Below are 22,075 nucleotides of genomic sequence, written 5' to 3'. Positions count from 1 at the left end.
TAAGCCAAGATGGATGAGAGATTAGAGAAATGATACAGCAGTTAAACTCACAGACTGCTCTTGCAGAATAGAATGTAAGTTCACTTCCAAATACTTGTGCCAGAAAACACAAAACTGTCTGAAGCTCCATCTCTAAGAGATCTGAGATCCATTTGTGGCCTTGGCGGGTAACGATGCTCATGTACTCATTCACACATGTACACACACACACACACACACACACACACACACACACACACACACACACGCACACTCACACCCAACTGTATATGCATTAACAATTGAAACTAGAAGTCAGTAGATTTGGATAATGCTTATGTTATTCTTTAATACAAAACAGAAAAACAGCAATAGTTTCCATTATCTGAGTGTCCAGTTGCTCATGCTACTGCTATTGGCTTTACATGCATAGCCAACTAAAACTTCCCCACAACCTTTTGGGTATCATTATTGCCTGGACTTACACTATAGCTCCAGTAATACAAAATAAAGTAAAACTCTTGTTATGAGATTCCAAACAACTACTTAAAGATATTTTACCCTTTATTAGGTGCTTAAGAAACCTGTATTAGAAAAACATCATTATAAGACAGTCATTTTAGCATGAGTGTCTGAAACTGTAGTGCGAAAAGGAAGCCACATATATCTTGTAAAACTCATCTGAATGTGGCAAAAAGAAATCCTGTCTCTGCAGTGTTAGTGACCTGTAATTTTTACACAATAGGACAAAATAAAGATCCTCCTCTCTTTCATTCAGAAGTAGTTTGAGTTCACAATACATCCATTGTTCTTGCATCAGAATGTCCACCCTTGATTTCTGCTTCTGCTTACACACCATTTTCGATGCTCAAGATTTTATTTCTTTCCATCTCAGAAAGTAGAAATTCCTGGGAATCGCTATCAAAGTCAGCCATTCGCAGTCTAGAAAGATGTAAAGAATAAACAGCATTAACTCACTCTTTTTTTTACAGTTTAAAGTTCTTATTTTTTATGTGCATTGCCTGTTTGAACTTATGTGGACCACATTTATGCAGGTGCTCATGGAAGTCAGAAGCCACCTGTTCCCCTGGAACCAGTGTTATTGCAATTGTAATCAGTCATGTTGAGTGCTGGGAACCGAAGCTGAGTCCTCTGTGAGAGCAGCAAGTACTCTTAACCGAAGAGCCATTTCCCTAGACCCTAACCCCTCCTTTTATGCTTTCCAAATTCTCATTTTCCCTCGTATTTTTTTCTAAGGCTAAGTTCAGGAGATGGGGATATTTCTTCTCATAGGGTGGTGTATTCATGCTATGAGATGGTATGCTGATAGATGTTTAAAATCCATGCTCTTCCATAAAAACTGCTCTGGGGACAGGATAGATAACTCAGTGGCTAAGAGCACTGGCTAATCTTGCAGAGGATTCAAATTCAATTCTCCACATTACAGTTTACAACTATCTGTAATTCCAGTTCCAAGGGATCTGATACCAACTTCTGGCCTTCAAGCCAACATATATATATATGCATGCAGGTAAAACACACATACACATACAATTTTAAAAGTGAAAGGAAAAACTTAATTTGTATATATATGTGTGTATGTGTCTGTGTGTGTTGTGTGTGTTTAAGCATACTCATGCCTGTCAGAGGTTAAGGGGAAATGTCTTCAATTGTTTGCAACTAATCTTTGTGAGTCAGGCTCGCTTTTTATTTTATTTTATTTTATTTTATTTTATTTGATATTTTCTTTATTTACATTTCAAATGCTATCCTGAAAATTCCCTATAACCCCCACCCCCGTCCTTGCTCCCCCACCTACCAACTCCAAATTCTTGGCCCTGGCATTCCCCTGTACTGGGGCATATAAAGTTTTAAGACCTAGGGGCCTCTCTTCCCAATGATGGCCAACTAGGCCATTTTCTGCTACATATGCAGCTAGAGACACGAGCTCTGGGGGTACTGGTTAGTTCATATTGTTGTTCCAACTATAGGGTTGCAGACCCCTTTAGCTCCTTGGGTACTTTCTCTAGCTCCTCCATTGGGGACCCTGTGTTCCATCCAACAGATGACTGTGAGCATCTACTTCTGTATTTGCCAGGCACTGGCATAGCCTCACACGAGAGTCAGGGTCTTTTAATAAACCTGCCATTAATGGACTGGATGGCCAGTAAGCATCAAGAAGCCTACGGTCTCCACTGTTCTTCCTCTACCTAAGGTTGCAGACACATGAGACCACAATCAACTTTATTTCGTAGGGATGGTGAAAATCTGAACTCAGGTCTTCATAGTTCTACTGCAGTCACTTTACTTGACTGAGCAATTTACTTTACATGGCAATTGTAGTATATGTATGTCTGTTTGAGATTTTCCATGGTGGGATAAGAGGACAAGAAGAAACAAATACACTTACCTAGTTTCATAAGATCTACAACATTATAATGACACCTATACATTTTTAATTTCTCATGCCAAATAATGACTCTAAAATTGCAGATCAAATCTGAGGGACTGATACCTTGACCCCAGGTACAGAGTAAACATGGCTGAATTAGAATCAATTGCAGAGCTAGAAGGCTCCTAAAATGATAGAAACCTCACCTCTTTCTACTTTTTTGTTATACATACACTACTGCTTGGTACCCCCTAAACCTTCAGGTAACACCAAGTAAGAAAGAAATCTTGCAGGCACACAACATATCCAGTGGCATGGGAATTTCAAGAGTAAATATTAAAGAAGTGAGCCTGGATGTTCCTTCCAAGAGAGACAGGTAGAGTTATAAATATTTTAACCCAACATCTTATAGGCATATTCAACTTGCAGCTCATGGGCCACATGCAAAAGACTGCAGCTATGAAAAGGTCTATCAGGAAAGTATAAGTTTACTCTGAACAATAAGATTTTGTTTTGTAAAATGACTGCACAGTTTATGAGAGTGAACTGTGGGTGTGCCATGTTACAATGTTAAAAAGTTAGACACTATGATAAGGTTTCATGTTCCTAGAAATAAGTGTCTTAATAACTACCTAAAGTGACCCTGACCTTGGAGATCTGAAGAGATAGCTCTCTTAGTGAAGTGTTTGCTACATAAGCATGAGGACTTCTGACTAAGTCCTAATGCCTACATAGGAAGCTGGAAATATTGGCATATGATTGTGGTTCCCAAGAACCAATGAAGCAGTGACTGGCAGGTCCCTTGATGGCTAATCCATCTTTCAGAATTGCTTCATCCCAAGGTTTGAGTGAGAGATCCTATATCAAAAATAATGAAGTGGTGACATCTGATGATGGAGGACCATGAGAGCTTGGCCTCTTGTCTCCTGTACACAATCAACACACACATGTGCACCTGAGCTCATATACTTTCATAAAAATTACTTTAATCACATGTTGACTTGAAGGCCATAGGGGAGAAAATGAACTACAGAGGTAAATGCTGAGAAATTTAAAAATAATATTATTTAGTGTATATCACACTTATAAAATATCTTATGCTTATATAAAGTACTCTGAATCACATATTTATATGAAAATACATAATATAAACCTTCATCTACAAGCCGACTACCCTAATGCACTTAGCCTATCTTAAATGTTCTCAGAGAACTCACATTAATTTCCAGGTGAGCAAAAATCAAATTGCTTCATATAAAGACCAAATTTTATCTTAAAATACTGAAATGTTAAAAATGATATCTCATGTAATTAATGACTACTGTGTTGGAAGAAAAACATAAGTAACTGAGTATAATTTTATATCGTAGATCAAAACAATCTTAAGTCAGGATTCTCTGCAAAAAAATGTTATATTTACAAGCATTTTTTATGTATTATCATTGTAAAAGTACGAAGTACCACCATTACTTGGATCCTCCCCAGTCACAGGGCAAGGAGGAGCTTCATACTTATTCTAATAATGCCGCAACGTCTACCCCTTCCTCTGCCCAGTGAGAGAACATTGCTTGTATTTATTTTAACTTGAATTTTAAAAGAATATTTTGTAGTGTCCCTTCCCCAAACACCAGTTAGTCCCTCAGTGAAAGGTGGAGTTTCTTGACAAGATGTGCTTACTGGTTCTGCAGTAGCAGTATTATCATTGCTGTGACCAACCCCCTTATTATTGAACTATTTACATGTTGAGTATGGGTGTGTAAACAGGCAGAGGTCAGAGGCCAACCTCAGGAATCACTCTTGATTTTTGAGATGGGGTTTCTTATTGTTCTGGAACTCACAAATTTGAATAGACTGCTTGTCTGTGTAAATTAAGGATCTTCCTGTATTTACCTTTCTAGTACTGAATTACAACTGCAAAGCCCATGCATGGATTTTTTGTGTAATTTTTGGGAAAACAACTCTAGTCCTTATTTTATATGGTAAGTATTGTATGGACTGAGCCATCTCCCCAACTCTTATTTCTGTCAATCTAAAATGATTATATTATTAGGTGCACATTTCAAATCTCAATTGATCCCTTCTTTAGCCATAAAAAGTCATATTATAAAGGAGAACAGAGGCCAGCTCACTTTAGCTCATACAAGGTACACGTTTGGTCTTTCATAGCCTTACACAGCACAAACAATCCACTGAAGCCCAAGGAGTTCTTCGCCAGGTTGATCCTCCGCAGGCATTTATATCGCGTAAAAGTAGAAGCAAGGTCCTTACAACAGGCACCAGTCAGTTGACAGGCTTCCAAACTACAACAAAAAGGAAGTTCTTTGCCAGGGTAAGAAGGCATGTGCAGGGGAGGTGACTTAGTCATTTAGAGTGTGCCAACTGTATTCCCTCTGAGAACAGTCTCGTAAAAGCCCAGGGATCTCTGGGATATTGAGATGTAACAGGTAGTTGTGAGCCACTGTGTGTAAGCTTAAGGATTATATCCTAGACTCAGATTTTAGCTCCACAGTCTGTTTCCTGATCCAGAATAATGAGGAAAAATTTTATATACACCACTGCCACGCCATCATGCCTTTTTCCCAAACAGAAGAGATTACACAATTCTATACTGTGACTTTGAATGAACCCTGCCTCCCTTAAACTGCTTCTATCTGATATCTAATCACAGGCACAGTGACTAGAAAAAGAAATCAGTAATATACCCTCTATCTAGAACTTGAGGTCTAGTTTTCCATCTGTTGATATACATTCATTTTCTAGCATGCATCCAAACTTCTTAACCATCCCTTCAGCATAAATCATAATTCCCCTCTCTTTCTTAGTCCCTTATGTATATATTCTGAGTGGCTTCCCACCATTTACCAAAACCATGACACAGAGGTCAAGGCACAGATCTATCTGGCCTAAGGAAGGGTCTTCAGAAACCTGAGGTAAGTGACTCTACCCTGCATATTCTCAGGAGTATACATTAAAGATTCCTAAATAAGGCCTCTAAGGTCAAACTCAAGGAAACCTACCTTAGTGAATGCAGAGCAGAGTTTGGGAGAGTCAGAGCTCTACAGAGAGCCTTCAGCCCTTCATCCTTCAGGTTATTGTAGCTGATGTTTAGGTATCTCAGGGATTTGTTCTGCCTAAGAACATCAGAAAGGTAGTCCCAAGAATGCTCACAGAGGGAACAGTTAGCTAAACTGTAGGGGGAAAAGAAGAGTATATGAATGGGCAGAAAACCTTATACAGAATAAGTATAATAAAATATTCAAGCAAGGGGACGAACTTTTAGCTTATCCAGCACATCTCCCTTCATTTCTTTGGACTCACATCAGATTTACCATTGAATCTGAGTAAATCATGGACAATGCTTATGTTTGGAAGACATTACCTGAAGCTAACCTAAATCTTTCATATTAGCAATGCCTCAGTCCCTGTCTATAATGATAATTTTTAAATTACCTGATTATTGCAATATAGTCAATGATATCAATGTTGTCTTGTATAATAAATAGCATGAAAATGTATATATTTGAAATAATGTATAGTAGGTTTATTCTCAATCTGCTTTTGTGACAATGTCCTTATGAAAATCAATTTTGGGGAGAGAAATTTTAATTTAGCTCATTATTCCAGATTATACTTCCTCATTTTGTGAAGTCAAGGCGGGAGAACATTTAAACATCTCTTCATACCACATGTAAAGTCAAGGGCACAGAGAATTCATACATACATGGCTATCTTTTCCATACTTCAATAAGCCAGGACCCAAACCCAGGGTAATAGTGATGCCTAATGTGGCCTGGGTCTTCATGTCTAATTAACAAAATCAATACAATCTCTTACAGACATTCTCCTGGACCCATCTGATCTAGGCATTCCTTCATTGATACTTCTCAGATGGTTCTCCATTGTGCTAAGTTGACAGGTAACATTAAACATCATAATATTAAATATATAGGTATACATAATATGAAAAATTGAAATCACGTGGCACTATCCAAAATACTAAACCATCTGTCTTTCTCTCCTGCCTTCTAAAAGACCTTAATATTCTTCCATGTTAGCATACAGAATTACAAGAGAGGCACATTCAGTATGAAATAGGGTCAATGATCTCATAGGCATTGTACTCTGTGACTACCTGAGTTGAGAGACCATTCTATATTTCAAAACCAAGTTATTGACATAGTTCTATGTGCCTATGTTAGGGACTTCATTCTAGTTGACCATCTTTTGCAATTTAGTACATTTATACCTTGGTATTTATGGGTAGGAGCAATGTGTGTGCATGTGATGTCAGAGTCATTGTGGATGTAAAAATATGCAGGCACTCAAGAGTTATATGTACAGTGGTTCAGTTCAGCATGTGTCCAAACCTGTTGTTACTCTCCCATATACTAGTTCCAACTTCCTCCAATCTTGATATACTATGCAGTACATTTTAAATATCAACTAATTCTCATACTATAATGACTAGGGAGTAACAAAAAGAAAAACTACAAATGTTGTCAGCAACAATTAAAAATTTTAAATGATTATTAATGGCTATATATGATATGTGAGGGTACATATCGCAGTAATCATGTAGAGGAAATACAACAGCTTTGAAGAGATAGTTCTTTCCTCCCCAACCTTGTTACAAAGGTTGTTTTGATGGTTGAACTTGAACTTGAAGTCCTCCTGTGTCAGCCTCCTGCACAGTTGGAACTACAGGGTTATGAAAGCAAGCCTGGTTGGTGTATGTGTGCATTAGAACATGTTTTAAATATTTCATTTTTAACTATGTACATTTGTAAATGATATGGGTGGGTCTGTCCATGTAAGTGAGGGTGCCTGTGTAGAATGTTTGATCCCTCAGGCCTAGAGCTAAAAGTTGTGATGTAGCCTGGCATGGATGCTAGAAAAAAAGGGTCCACTGAAAGAACAGTATGTGTGTTTGTAACTCTCAAGCCTCCTCTCCAGCAGTGCTCCCATGCTTCCATGCCCCCATGGTTGTCTATGTCTCTTAGGTTTGTGATTTTAAACTTCGGTAATAGGACTGTATCAATCGAAAGATATTATAACTACTTAATTTGTCTGTGTGGTTTCTGAGAAGACTTGGTTTCTGTGATGTTTCTGCCTTAGACTCTAGACAGGTTTCCTACTGATGACCTTCTTGTTGTCAGCATGTAAGTACAAAATTCTATAATAATCCAAGGAAAGAAAGAATTCAGAACTTTCAAAGCATCCTTTGGCTATATTCTAAGCCCAAGGAAAGAGAGATTGGACAACTAACCTATCCTTCTATGGATTCAAACAATACCCTCATATCACTGCTATTAAGAGTCTCAGCCACCTTTCCCCAACACAGGCAATACTTTCCCACAGGAAGCATTTGTCTTTCACTGTTTTTTAATAAATAATATGGTCTACTGGGATTAGGATCCAGTGTCTATTTCGATCCCTTGTTGTTCTATGCTGCAGTAGAAATCTAACAATGACTTTGAGCATCCACTTCTGTATTTGCCAGGCAATGGCATAGCCTCACAAGAGACAGGTATATCAGGGTCCTGTCAGCAAAATATAGATGGCATATGCAATAGTGTCTGCATTTGGTGGCTAATATAGAAGTGGATGCTCACAGTCATCTATTGGATGGAACACAGGGCCCCCAATGGAGGAGCTAGAGAAAGTACCCAAGGAGCTGAAGGGGTCTGCAACCCTATAGTTGGAACAACAATATGAACTAACCAGTACCCCCAGAGCTCTTGTCTCTAGCAGCATATGTAGAAGAAGACGGCCTAGTCGGCCATCTTTGGGAAGAAAGGCCCCTTGGTGTTGCAAACTTTATATGCCCCAGTACAGGGGAACACCAGGGCCAAGAAGTGGAAGTGGGTGGGTAGGGGAGTGGGGGGGTATGGAGGACTTTTGGGATAGCATTTGAAATGTAAATGAAGAAAATACCTAATAAAAATATCTTTTTAAAAATGGGGTACAGAGTTAAAGAATTCTCAACTGAGGACTACCGAATGGCAGAAAAGCACCTAAATAAATGTACAACATCCTTAGTCATCAGGGAAATGCAAAGCAAAAAAACTCTGAGATTCTACCTCACACCAGACAGAATGGCTAAGATAAAAACCTCAGTTGACATCAGATCCTGGTAAGGATGTGGAGAAAGAGGAACACTCCTCCATTGCTGGTGGGATTGTAAGCTGGTACCATGACTCTGGAAATCAGTCTGGTCGTTCCTTAGAAAATTGGACATAGTATTACATGGGGACTCAGCTATACCACTCCTGGGCATATACCCAAAAGATTCTCTAACATATAACAAGGACACATGCTCCACTATGTTCATAGCAGCCTTAATTATAATAGCCAGAAAATGGAAAATACCCATATGTCCTTCAACAGAGGAATGGATATAGAAAATGTGGTATATTTATACAATGGAATACTACTCAGCTAATAAAAAAGGATGAATTCATGAAATTCTTAGGCAAATGGATGGACCTAGAAACTATCATCCTGAGTGAGGTAACCCAATCACAAAAGAACACAGATGGTATCACTCACTGATAAGTGGATATTAGCCCAAATGCTCAGAATATCCAAGATAAAGTTCACAGACCACATGAAGCACAAGAAGATGACCAATGTGTGGGTGCTTCATTTCTTTTTAGAAAGGGGAATAAAATACTCATGAGAACAACTATGGAGACAAAGTGTGGAGCAGAGACTGAAGGAAAGGCCATTCAAACACTTTCCCACCCAGGGATCCATTCTATATACAATCACCAAATCCAGATACTATTGTGGATGCCAAGAAGTACATGCTGACAGGAGATTGATATAGCCTTCTTTTGAGAGGGTCTGCCAGAGTCTGACAAATACAGAGGCAGATGTTCACAGCCAATCATTGGACTGAGCAAAAGATCCCCAGCATGGTCCCCAATTGAGTAGTTAGAGAAAGGACTGAAGGAGCTGAAGGGCTTTGCAGATCCATAGGAAGAACGACAATATCAGCCAACCAAACCCCTCAGGGATCCCAGGGACTAAACCACCAACCAAGGAGTACACATGAAGGGATCGATGGCTCCAGCTGTATATGTAGCAGAGGATGGCCTTGTTGGACATGAATGGGAAGCGAGGCATTTGATCCCATGAAGGCTAGTTGCCCCAGTGTATGGGGAATTTGAGGGCAGGGAGGTGGGTGTGGGTGTGTGGATTGGGAAACACCCTTGTATTAGCAGGGGAGGGGAGATTAGATAGGGGGTCTCAGGGGGGAGGCTGGGAAAGGGGATAACATTTGAAATGTAAATTTTAAAAAGTCCAATAAAAATTAACTTTTGACCTCCATACTCATTTCCAGCCCTCTCCCCCATTTTCTGTCATTAGCCGCCACAACCTGGAATTACTATCTCTGCCTCTAATATCACAATCCTATATATCTTTGAATTTTATATGTAAAGCACATGGCATCTTTTGTCATCAAATTCCTGCCACCAACAATATCTAAGAGTCATCTAGATTTAATATCTAGAGCCATTGGAGTTTCATCAAGCTTACTTTCAGTCAAAATTTCAGCTTTTCAGGTAGGAATACCTTCCACAAATGGCTCAGGAAGCACCCATCTTTCAGCAAATGAAGTCATGCATCCAGAGACACACTCAGGAGTGAGAGTACTGAGTCCTAAGACAGGTAGGAAGCCATGAAATCTGAACTGAAACAATGGTTTTCAATGTGTATATTCTCATCTAGAAATTAACTTTCACATTCCATAATCAGTTCAAATTAATAAAAATATACATTAGACTTACTCATTTTTTTATTTCATGTGTGAGTATTTTGCCTGCATGTGTCTGTGTACTACATGCATACCTAGTGCCTGCACATGTCAGAAGGTATAAGATTATGTGAGTCTAGAGTTACAGATGGTTGTGAATCACCACAGGGAGGAGGAGCATTGAACTCTAGACTTCTAGTATAGTAGAGTAAGAAATGCATGTAACAATGTAGTTTTAAATTATTATAAATTACATTTATTTACTTATTTACATTCTATGTGAGTGCCCAAGCACAAATGCTACAGCATTTAAAAGATTATGTGGAGATGTGTAGCAAACAGGACAACCTGTAGAACTTTGTTCTTTCCTTTTTGCATGTGGGTCCTGGAATAGAACTCAGGTTGTAGGGTTGGCAACAAGTGCCTTAACCAACTCATTCATTTCATTGACCTTAGTGATCAGGTTTTAAAGTGAGGAAATCTACACATGAATAATAGAAAAATAGGACACAAATGCACAAATTAAAAACTGTAGTCCTGTGATAATATTAATGTTAACTTGACAAAATCTAATATCACCTAGAAAGGGAGTCTCAGTGAGGGTTTCTCTAGATAGGGACATTCTATGGCCCCGTTTATGGGTGATTTCTTCATGAAGTCAACTGAGATGGTAAGACCTGTTCACTGTGGGTGGACATTACTCAGGAAGCAGGACCCTAACCTATATAGGAGTGGAGGAAATTAGTTGAGCAGGAGCTTGTGTCCATTAATCCACTGCTCTTTGTTCTTGACTGTGCATGTGATGTGACTATGCCTCTAGTTTTTGTTTCTGCTTTTTGTTTTGTTTTTTTTGTTTGTTTTTTTTTTTTTTTGTTTTGCTCCTCTGACTAGCCACACCAATGGCCCATAAGCTGAAATTTTGAATCCAATTAAAAAAATCAATTATTGCTTAGGTCAGAATTTTTTTCTTTTTTTTAATCACAAGTGGATCAAAATTAAGATGCCCCATTTGAGGAGACTCAGTGAGCTAGGTGAACACAAAGACTTACTCCAGTATGCGTATGTTGCACTCTGCCTGGTTCAAGATATCACACAACATTTCCACATCACTGTGGGAGAGGAATGTGCCTCTGAGATACAATTCCTCCAAATTGTAGCTTTGAATCAATTCCAAGAATAGGCGCTTATCACATAAAAAGGAAACATTATATGCCCTGCAGAATAAAGAGAGGAATCCATCAGTTTACAATCAGCCTAAGCTCTAATCTTTGGCAAGATGCCATATTCCATAATGGCAACATCACTCTAATTTTGTAACCCAGTAACAAAGCTCATTGGTTCTCAAACTGGGTGATTTTTCTTTTCCATGTGGAACTTTGAGAAACTTGCAGAGGCAAGGTTGGCTTTTACATGAGGAAACTATGAGCACCTAGAAAGCAGAGCCCTATAAATGCTCTTATCCTATAATTCATGGGATAGCTCTAAATGAAAAACAGTCAGCAATAGGCATTAGTGGTACCAAGCAGTGAGATACCACTTTAGACTATATAAGCTTTTGTTTATAGAGTTAGCTGAGAGATGGTGGGAAGACTTTTCTGTTACTTCCATGATATGACTAAACCAAAGTCTACTTTAAACTTACACAAGTGTTTTAAGGATACAGCTGGAGTTCTTCAAATAAGAATAAAAGATTTTAAAGACTGGTTCATTGAAAATAGTGTCTTCTATTCTGAGTGTTTTGATATCTTTATTCCTTAGGAACACAGAGCATATTTGATGCCAAAGTATGAGTAGCTTTCCCCTGTAACAGAGGAGAAAGAAATACATTTTATTGTTAGACAATTAATTCAAGGGGCTGGAGAGACGGCTTACTGGTTAAGACCATTTGTTTTTCTCTCAGAAGAACTGAGTTCATTTTCCAATACTAACATGCTGGCTCACAACCATCCATAACACCAATCTCACAGATATATGTAACCCCCTTCTGTCCACCATGGCTACTGTATGCAGTCCAAGTACATGTACACATGTAGACAAAAGCATTCAACCCCATAACATAAAAATAAATAGATGATAAAACCTGCCAGCAATTTCAGATCATATTCATTTACAAAAAGTTAAGTCACAGCACATAAATGTAGCAAACTGACTCCCTATACTGAGTAAGGGTAGCCAGGTGAGGTCATTTCATATTTGCAGTTCTTAGTCAGACACATGGCAAGGTAGTGGGATTCTGGATGTTATAGCTTGAGTGTAGAGATTCAATTAATGTCTACTGGAAAGGGCCAGAGGATTCTGAGAATCCTACACACTGGGGATCAGGTTTGTCTGATGCTTTCACGTATCCGCCCCCCCCCCACTCCCAAAGCAGAATAAGACAATATAGATGGCCTGGCAGTATTGAAGTTAAGAAAACCTCCTTTATAGATAACCTTGGTACATTTAGAATGAAAAAAATGATTCAGGATGCCAGAGCCAATGAGATAAAACCTTGAAGAAGGATCTCCTGGCTCAAGCTTCAGATGCAACTACTTCCTCAGTTTATAATCTTGGATAATGTACATGACTTCTCTGCCTACTATTCTCACCTCCAACGTGGTAATCAAATTTGCCTTGTAACATTTCTTACTTTGTGTGTGTGTGTGGTGTGGGAGATGGTGTATGTGCCACATCATATGTGTTGAGGTCAAAGGACAACACACAGGAATCAGGTTTCCTACTTTGTGGTCTAAGGAATTGAATGTAGATCATCAGACTTGAGGGCAGGGACTTTTATCTGTTGAGTCATCTTGCCAGTTAACATTACACATTCCTGAGTAGTAAACTAGTTAATTTAATAAATGTTTTTGTGTGTATATGTGTGGAGTACATAAACACATGCATGTGTGTTCATTTATGTGCTTACATATGGAAAACTTGTCTCTGCCAGTTTAGTGCTGGGATTATAGGAACATGCTACTAGGCACAACTGTTTTGTTTTGTTTTGTTTTGTTTTTTTTAATGTGGATCTAGGTAATGAAACTGAAGTTCTCATATTTGTGCAACTGAGCCATCACCATAGTCTCCATGACACTTAATGTTTGCAAGGCAGTTTGCAGCTAGGAGATCAAAAAAATCTGTATATGATGTTCATGTCTCAGATGGGTAGAAAACACATATGACATAGATCATTACACTTGGTGCTCACAGTATGGTTGAATAATATCATTGCTGTTTGATAACATGGCCACTTTAACTACAAAAAGGAAGGTCCCAAGGATAAATTCCAGGGCTCTTAAACTGCCAAATTAACTTATGCTATTGCTGTAGAAGGATTAAAAATTCAATGCTAGTTTTGATTATACAAAGAATAAAAGGCTAAACAATGTCTTTAAAAAAAAAGCTGGAATTGAATTCCTGGTAACATGCTGGCCCAGTATAGATGAGGACCTGGATTATATCCACACAATGGGAGGGGAAAAAAAAAGGCACGTGATCATAAATTATCCACATATATTTTTGTTGTTCAAGGTTTTTTTTTTTTTTTTTTTTTTTTATAAATACAGAATATCATTCCTTAGGCCAGACTCACCTGGAACCGACTTTGAGTGTAGCCTAGACTAGTTTAAAATGCTTAGAGCAACTCCTGCTTCTGTTCTCTGAGTGCTGGGGTTGCAAACCTGATATTCCCATACCTTTTAATATTTTTTATTCCTTATATGCACTGTGTCAAGAATTGTAGGCTTGTCTTACACTTGCTAAATAAGCAATGATGACCCTGAGTTTTTGATCTGGCTCCACTATCAGAGAATTTTGATTACATGTATGTACCACTATACTCAGTTTTATATGATGCTGGGGAACAAATCCTTTCCCTGTGCATTATAGCAGGCAATCCTCTGTGAACTGAACTACTTCCTGGGCCCCTATACACATGAACTGATGCAACACTGCTAAATATATATGCATAGCTAATAATTAAGAAACATATTCAGGCATGGAGGCACATGCCTTTAATTCCAGGACTCTGCACAGGCAGGTGGATATCAGAGTTCCAGACTTTTCACAGCTACATAGTGCGATCCTGTCTCAGAAAAATTACGAAAAAAATAAGTATCAATAAGATGAAATAACATATCTTTAAAAGAGTCAAATTGGGGCTCAAGATGGCATCTATCAGACTGTAGATAATTCAGTGGTTAAGAGTGTTTGTTTCTTCTAATATTAAGAATATGGATCCCAGAACCCCCTGCCATTTAACTATAGTTCCAGGGGATCTGCTGACATCTTCTGGGAATTGAGGCCATTTACACATGTGTGCATATTAAGATGTAGCTACATACACACAAAATAAAAATGAATCTTAAAAAAAAAGTGGAAGCTATTGTCAAAGCAGGTGAGTTTGTTTTTTCACATATATGTGAGTGTATGTGTTTCTGTATAGGAATACACATATAAGCAGACATACATATGCCTACATGTATGTACACACACACACAACCTGTTGAGTCTGTTTTTGTTGTTTGTGTGTATGTTGTTTCTAGGCTGAACACTTGCCATTGCACAACCAGTAAGGGTGAATTTTGAATCTGTCAATACATAAGGAAAGCTTATGAAATGGAACAAACAGTAAAGATAGTGAAAAGATTCACATATACCTCTGGCCTAGCTCTTCATTCAGCACATTTTGAGCTGAAATGGAGAAGTCTGTCAGTGCAGAGCCATGGCTTAAGCAGTAGGCAGCAACAATAAAATCAGAATAACCCTTAACCACAACGTCAATCTGTTCCCTACAGTTCATTGCTGACTGTACAAAGACTTCCTCTTCCATCTCAAACAGACAGTAAAAGAACTTCATGGTATTTATTTTTTTTACGTCAGGATGTAAAGTGTCCAATAGGAGTTCCAGCCACAAAAACAACTGTCGCCTTAATTCTTTAGATAAGTGGTAGCCAAAAAATGCCTCCAGCTTTTCTTGTTCTGTTTCATGTAAAAGACCAAAGAAGAAACAGCCCAAAAAAACCCACTGTTTTTTGATCTTGTTTAGAAAAGTAAACAGGAATGTTTCTATAAAGTAAACACCCTGACAAGAGTGATCCATTTCACTATGTAGCAGATAAAACATGGCCGCACAGAACTCCTGGACAGACGGGTGGAGGAATATGTAAGAATTTTCAGATTCCCTGCTCTGCTCAAGAATTCCAATATCCAGCAGTGTGGGGATGTCAGAATCCATGATCCCATTTCTCCTTAGAGCCTCCTCATTAAACACAGATATATCAGTCCACATGCCCTCTACAGCTAGAAAACACAAGTTATCCAGCAGGTCTTCGCTATTGTTACTTGGATTTTGGGCATTGTGGGGAATGAACAAATTTAAGATGTGAGTGGTATACAGGGAGGTGGTACGTCGGCAGATGGAGACTGGGTCTTTTCCACTCTCTATCTCATTTTTAAGACAAGTAGCCACCATGTAGCAGACCACAGGGGCCTGACATACAGTGAACAGCTGCTCATTTTCTCTTATCAAACTGAAGGCCTCCTGGGCAATGTTCCTATCTTGGAACAAGCTGTGGAAACACATATTAATATTGTTTTCCTTGAATCCGGTTATTGTTCTCACATTTGTGTACTCAATCCAGTCCTTCAAATCCTTAAAAGTCTCACAACTAGTGGAGATGAGGAGAGATGATTCAGGGAGTATCTTCTTCCTGAGCAAACTGCTCAGCAATACATTTACTGGCTGCTTCTCCATGCAATTGTAACACAGCTGCGAATCCTGTTGGGTAACATTCCATTCCATCCCTTCTAAGCTGTCAATGATGAATAAGAGTTTCTCAGGTTGGGATAGGATCTCCTCCATGGGAGCTGAGGGGCTAGGCCACTCTCTGGAGATCAGATCAGCCAGGCTTGCTGTCTGCAATTGCTTCACATCATGACAGCAGAAGTAGAAGATATAAGAGAATTTGTTCTGAAATACCAGGCCTTCTGACCAGACAATCATTAAATTTTTTAACAGAATAGTCTTGCCAATTCCAGCTACACCTTGCAGGACAACCATCTTTGGATTGTTTTCAGTTCCATTTGGTACAAGAAGGTTCTCAAGATGATCATATTCATCCTGGAAGAAATTCTGAATACTGATGTTGAACTTTCTAGAACAATCATGGGTCAGCTTCTCCTTTAAATGAGCTCGATATATTGTTGAGTGTGCTGTCAGAGAGTGGGAAAAAAGGCCACAATATATCAAAGTTAAGTTAAACATTTACTCATATATAGTCTGATTTCAATATTTTCATTTCAGAATGTACACTTAAATATTTTTTGAATTTCAATAATGTGTTTGTGGGTCCCAATAGAGGTCATAAGGGTTAAATACACCCAGAGATGGATTACAGCTGTCTATGAGTGGCCCTCCAGGGTGCTGAGAATTGAACTCAGGTTCTTTGCAAGAGTGGAACGTGCTCCTAGCCACCTCCCCCTTATGATGTATGTTTTTAGAAGTCTATGGACCTAGAACAATGCTAGTTAATTTGAGAAGATTTTCACTGGCCTAGGAGCACAGTTGCATTTCTTTGTGTCTCATGAATATTTTACAGTTAAGCTGTCATTCTGCTGGTTCAGAAGCTGGCACTTGAAGTGAGGTTGTCCCTTTCCATGATTTCAGACCCAAACCTGTTTCTCTATAGAGCTTTCTTGGGTTCTTGTATGAGGATGGGTTGAGCCCTAACTCTGCAATAGGAAGGGAAGAGAATAAAACACCTCAAAGAGTAACCCTTGAGATCAGCTAAATCATGAACCATTTTTTTAAAAAATTGCCTCCTTATATAAAAGTACCTGCAGTGGGAAAAGAAGCCAGCACTAGAACAGCTGGGAACTCAGCCATGGAGAAACAGCTCAACTGGGAGCTCCAACTAGCTTCCCCTCCCCAACCTGGTTTCTGTTGGATGTGAGAGAGTAAAACTTGATATTATGAGTGCCTGATTTGGTGATGTAACTTTCCTAGCACTAACTGCTTTTTCAATTGGAATAAAGCTTGAGATGATACTCTCTGCTCTGCATGGAAATCCCAGTTGTTGGCTTAAAGAAGGTTCCCCTGTCAATTTCTACCAGAACTTGAAACCCAAATTTGATGATGCTTTGCTGTGTATCTATGTCTCTATCTATATATCTATCTAGGTATCTAGTCATCTATCTAAATATCTAGGTCTCTCTCTCTCTCCTACCTACATACCATATATTTCTATCATTTGCTAGTTATTATTTTACTTTGACTTGCTATGTATTTAATAAACATATTCATTCGAAGCAAAAAGAATGGCATTCATAGATAATATGCAGGACTATATAGTACTTTGTGCTGCGTGCAGCTGCTCTATTGGGACAGCAAAAATTCCAACCATGTATGGCAGGATGCATGGCTCTCCAAACTCTTAACATCAGTGTCTTAAACCCTGCCACATACTCAGATGTGTATACCTAACACAGTGTAATTATACATTGTTTCAATAAGACCACAAAACTGAAAAATGGTATTATTATCAATATAAGATTGACTGCATAATGATGAAAATGAGTAATGTCACACTGATATTAAAAGTATAGAATAATGGGACTAGAGACATGAATCAATAGTTAAGGGAGCTGGCTATTTTGGAAGAAGTCCTGAGAATGGTTTCCAGCACACACATCAGTTGGCTCACAATGCCTATGACCCATCTCCCCAGTGCCTGGATTCTGCAGCCTCTGCACTCACACACATAATCCCATACACATTTATGCATGTGTGCAATTTTTGAAAAGATACCTTAAAACTTTCAACATACACAAAATCATATATATATATATATATATATATATATATATATATATATACATACATATATACATGTATATATATGTATATATACATACACATATATGTATATGTGTGTGTATATATATATACATATATACATATATATATATACATGGCATGAAAGCAAAAAGAGAAAAAGGACTTATGGGGGGGCAAAGAGAACTAGGGGCAGGGAAATGAGTGAAGGGAGAATCACAGTAGGGAATACTGCAAGCAAAGCACAGTGATACAACACACACACATTAAACATTGAAACATTTTGTATGCCAAGTATAACGTTCATTTTTAAATGTGCTCAATAATAATTAAAGGCAGGTTAATGAATCAGGGGAAACTGAGAAAAAGCAAGACAAATTTTATACCTTCATAAAAGGTCTGAAATAAATTTAAGAATCAACAGATGGGGGCTGATGAGATGTCTTAGTGGCATTTTTCATCAAGCCTGAGGTCCTCAGTTTATTCTACAAGATCTGAATGACAGAATCAGAATTAACTCAGAAGTTGTTCTCAGACATCCTTTTGTGCATCATAGTACACAAGTGTGCATATGTGTACATATGAAAAATATGTGTAAGAAAAGTCAAAGGAAGTCAACAGGTTGACTACAATATTGATTAGATATAGCTGTACAGGGGAAAGAGAGCCTAAGGTCAGTTACTAACAAAATCCAACCTAGAGTCTAGAAAAGAGAAAAAGAGACATACAAAAGACATTGTATGGGGATGTAATATGTGGGGCTCAAGAGATGGCTCAATGGTTAAAAGCATTCAGAAGACCTGGGTTTATATCCAAGCACCCCCATGGTAGCATCCACCTTTTGTAGGTCCAATACCAGAAGATTTGATGTCCTCTTCTGGCCTCCAAGGGCACTGTCCACACATGGGGCACATACATATATGTAGGTACTTTCACATACACATAAAATAATTTCTAACTGTTCTCATATATTTTGATAATTAGTTAAAGATTTAATATGTGTGACTAGAATCTCAAAATAGGGTGGGAGAGAAAGAACACCACAGAAACAATCGTGAAACAAATGTAGACTGAAGAGAAAAGAAAATTTTCTAGCCACAAATATAATATTATCAGTGAATCCCAAGCAAAATGATCATAGAAAAAGAAAAAAGAAAATTATAATAGTAAGACAGTGGAACCTCAAAGACAAAGAAATAAATTAAACCTTAAAGCATCCATGGTATCTTCCACTAGGATAAATAAAAGTATGACTCTTAGGATCATAATGTCTATGAAACATGTCTTTTCTTTTATAAGCTTTTTTCAAATATATAATTGATATGTATATGGGATAGTGAAGAGGGGAGGGGTAGAGTACACATGCATGAGGAGGCCAAAGGTCCACATTGGGTGTCTTCTTCAGCCGCTCTTTGCTTTAAAATAAATATTTGTTTGCTTTTAAATTGGGTAAATAGGTGCTTTTGTCTGCATGAATGCATGTGTACCAGGTGTCTGCAGTGCCCTCAAAGAATAGAAGAAGGCATTGGATCTCCTGAAAGTGTAGTTACAGATGGTTGTGAACCACCTGATATGTTCTAGAAACAGAGCTGAGTTCCTCTGTAAGAGCAGCTATTCTTAATAACTAAGTCATCTTTTTAGGCCCTCCATCTCAATTTTAGAATCAAAAATTTTCAGCTAGCACAGAACTTGCAACGCTACCTGTCCATATTGCTACCATGCCTTGCTTTTATGTGGTTGCTGAGATCCAAAGTCAGATTGTCAAGTTTACATAGCAAGTACCTTGCAGACAAAGCCATCTTCTTTTCTTTCAGGTGTCTTCTCTTGCTGCTGCCTTAAATCCTCAGTGCTACCATTTCACTCTAGAGTTAAGTCTCCAGCTTAGATTTGAGGAGAACATTAATAGTGTCCTGTGTAGTAGTTTAACCATCTAGGTCAGGGTATGCTACCCTTATACATTTGAATACATAAACTAGATCTAACATGTCTGCATGAAGCTGCCCCCTTTGTCAAGGAGAATAATGTGCCATGACACCTGCTGTCCCCATGGTAGATAAACATGAAGATGAGTTATCAAAGCTATGACACAAACCTCACTCTCTTAAAACAGCTTTGATCGACTCACCAGCAATCTCTCCTGTTGCCCTATTAGTGATAACATTCCTCCCAATCATCTGGAAGACTCTGAAGGTCGTATCCCAGGCTTGATTCCCGTCACAATGTTTTACCAGTAAGATGGCAAGGTCTTCCCGAGATGCTTCCTTTACTTCAGTCCAAGAAATCTGTTTTAGACCCATTTGCAGAATTTCATGTATGAGTAATTCCTTAAAATACATGAATTCTATCTTGTTTAGCTCTTTCCAGTACCATATAAAGCCAAAATCTGAAAACAGAGATGCCATTTTGTCTAAACGAAGATCGACTTGTCTTCAGAGAGAATGGATCTGTGGAAAAATTAGGCAAGCAGCTTAGTAACAAAAGAAGAGGGATGGTGCAAAGAGCTGGGGAATTGATTAAACTGGTAAAGCGTTTGCTGCATAAGTTTAAGGACATAAGTTGAAACCTCAGCATTCATGTAAGATGCAGGGAGTGCAGCCACACAATTTTTAACCTACAACATGTTCTACCTGCAAGATGTGCTGGGGTAAGGGTGAGGCAGAACTTTTGATCACCAGTGACTGGTACAACTTGAGGCCCATACCATAAGGAGGCACCCATGCCTGCCACTGTGTTGATAGCCAGGAACTAGTATCTGGTCATCAGTAAGATTAAGGATAGAACCAAACACAATGGGAGGGAGAGAGACGGGGGGGGATGATTTCAAATGATTTTTATGCTATTCTTAGAGATTGGTGCCTGTGCCAATGGTCTTCAGAGGCATCATCAAGCCACTGAAAGGAACAGATGCAGAGGCCAAACAATAGGTCAAGCCTGGGTGAACCCACTAAAGAGGGGAAGAAGGAGTGTAGAAGCCACAGGGTTGAATGACACCATGAGAACACATCCCACAGAATCAGCTAAACAGGGCTCACAGAGGCTTAGAGACTGGCAGGACAACCATGGACCCTGCATGGAATGTGCACTAGGTCCTCTGCTTATATGTTTTGGTTGTGTAAATTTGTGTTCTTGTGGGGTCCCTAAAAGTGGGAGCAGTGGTTGTATTTCACTTTTTTGCTTAAACTTGGTACAATTTTCCTCCTGTGGCATTGCCTCATCCTACCTTGATATGAGGGATTTTTCCTAGTCTTATTGTAATTTGATATGCTGCTTTCAGTTGCTATCTCTGAGAGCCCTCAGATAAAACAAGGGAGGATTGGATCTAGTGGAGAGAGGAAGTATGTTTGTGATGGGGACTGGGAGCAAGGAAGGTAGGAGAAACTGAGGCCAGAATATAATATAGGTAGACAAGCAAGTAAACACAAAAAGCAGGATGTGATGGCACAACCCTGCAATCCTAGCAATAAGGAAGATAAACACAAAAGGATTGCTGGGGCCTCTGACCAGCTTGTCTAGCCAAATTTGCTGAGCTCCTGGTTTACTGAAAAATCCTGTCTCCAAAATCAGGTTGACAGTAATTAAGAAGATACTTGATGTCAGTATCTGGCTTCCACACAAACACTTCAATCCCCATCCAAACATATTTGCGGTCACTAACTCATCACATACTACACTGTTCGTTGTGTGTGATAAATATGGGCAGAGAGGTTTACAGTATGGTGTCATTTTAACTCTCATCCCATTGAAAGGATCACTAAAACAGCACAGTGGTTCTCAATGGTCTCAAAGTTGAAACCATTTTATACAGTTTCTCATTATTTTGGTGACCACCAACTATAATGTTACTTTTCCTAATTCTGTAATTGTGTGACTTCATGAATACCGATGTACACATATGCTTTCCTAAGGTCTTGGGTAACCCCTGTGAAATAGTCATTCAACTCCCAAACAGATCTCAAACTACAGGATTAGAACCACTGCTACATCACTTGGAGAACAACAAAGTAAGATTTGTTACTCTAAAGAGTTACTGATGTGGCTGGAGTGATAGCCCAGCACTTAAGAGCATTTGGTGCTCTTGCAGAAGACCCATATTTGGTTTGCAGTACCCACACTAGGGGTCTCACAACTGTCA

The 22,075-nt window shown here is 38.7% G+C and overlaps 1 protein-coding gene across 2 annotated transcripts in view; it reads right to left on the bottom strand.

Moving 5' to 3' along the window:
- Nucleotides 1–302: 302 nt before the first annotated feature.
- Nucleotides 303–22,075, bottom strand: part of Nlrp4b (NLR family, pyrin domain containing 4B) — a 42,376-nt gene continuing 20,603 nt past the window's right edge. Inside the window, exons 3-9 of one of the 2 annotated variants that reach the window (NM_001355151.1) lie at nucleotides 20,069–20,387; nucleotides 14,768–16,322; nucleotides 11,773–11,931; nucleotides 11,180–11,344; nucleotides 5,389–5,559; nucleotides 4,501–4,671; nucleotides 303–921 (exon numbers count right to left, since the gene is read on the bottom strand). In NM_001355151.1, coding sequence (NP_001342080.1) covers nucleotides 828–921; nucleotides 4,501–4,671; nucleotides 5,389–5,559; nucleotides 11,180–11,344; nucleotides 11,773–11,931; nucleotides 14,768–16,322; nucleotides 20,069–20,345 — 2,592 coding nt within the window. In that variant the 5' untranslated portion in view covers nucleotides 20,346–20,387 and the 3' untranslated portion in view covers nucleotides 303–827. The remainder of the gene's footprint in view (nucleotides 922–4,500; nucleotides 4,672–5,388; nucleotides 5,560–11,179; nucleotides 11,345–11,772; nucleotides 11,932–14,767; nucleotides 16,323–20,068; nucleotides 20,388–22,075) is intronic. The other variant, NM_172481.2, reaches the window with a different exon arrangement.

This window comes from Mus musculus, chromosome 7 (assembly GCF_000001635.26).
Source record: "Mus musculus strain C57BL/6J chromosome 7, GRCm38.p6 C57BL/6J".
Lineage (NCBI taxonomy): Eukaryota > Metazoa > Chordata > Mammalia > Rodentia > Muridae > Mus > Mus musculus.
This window is presented reverse-complemented; position numbering and strand designations above follow the sequence as displayed.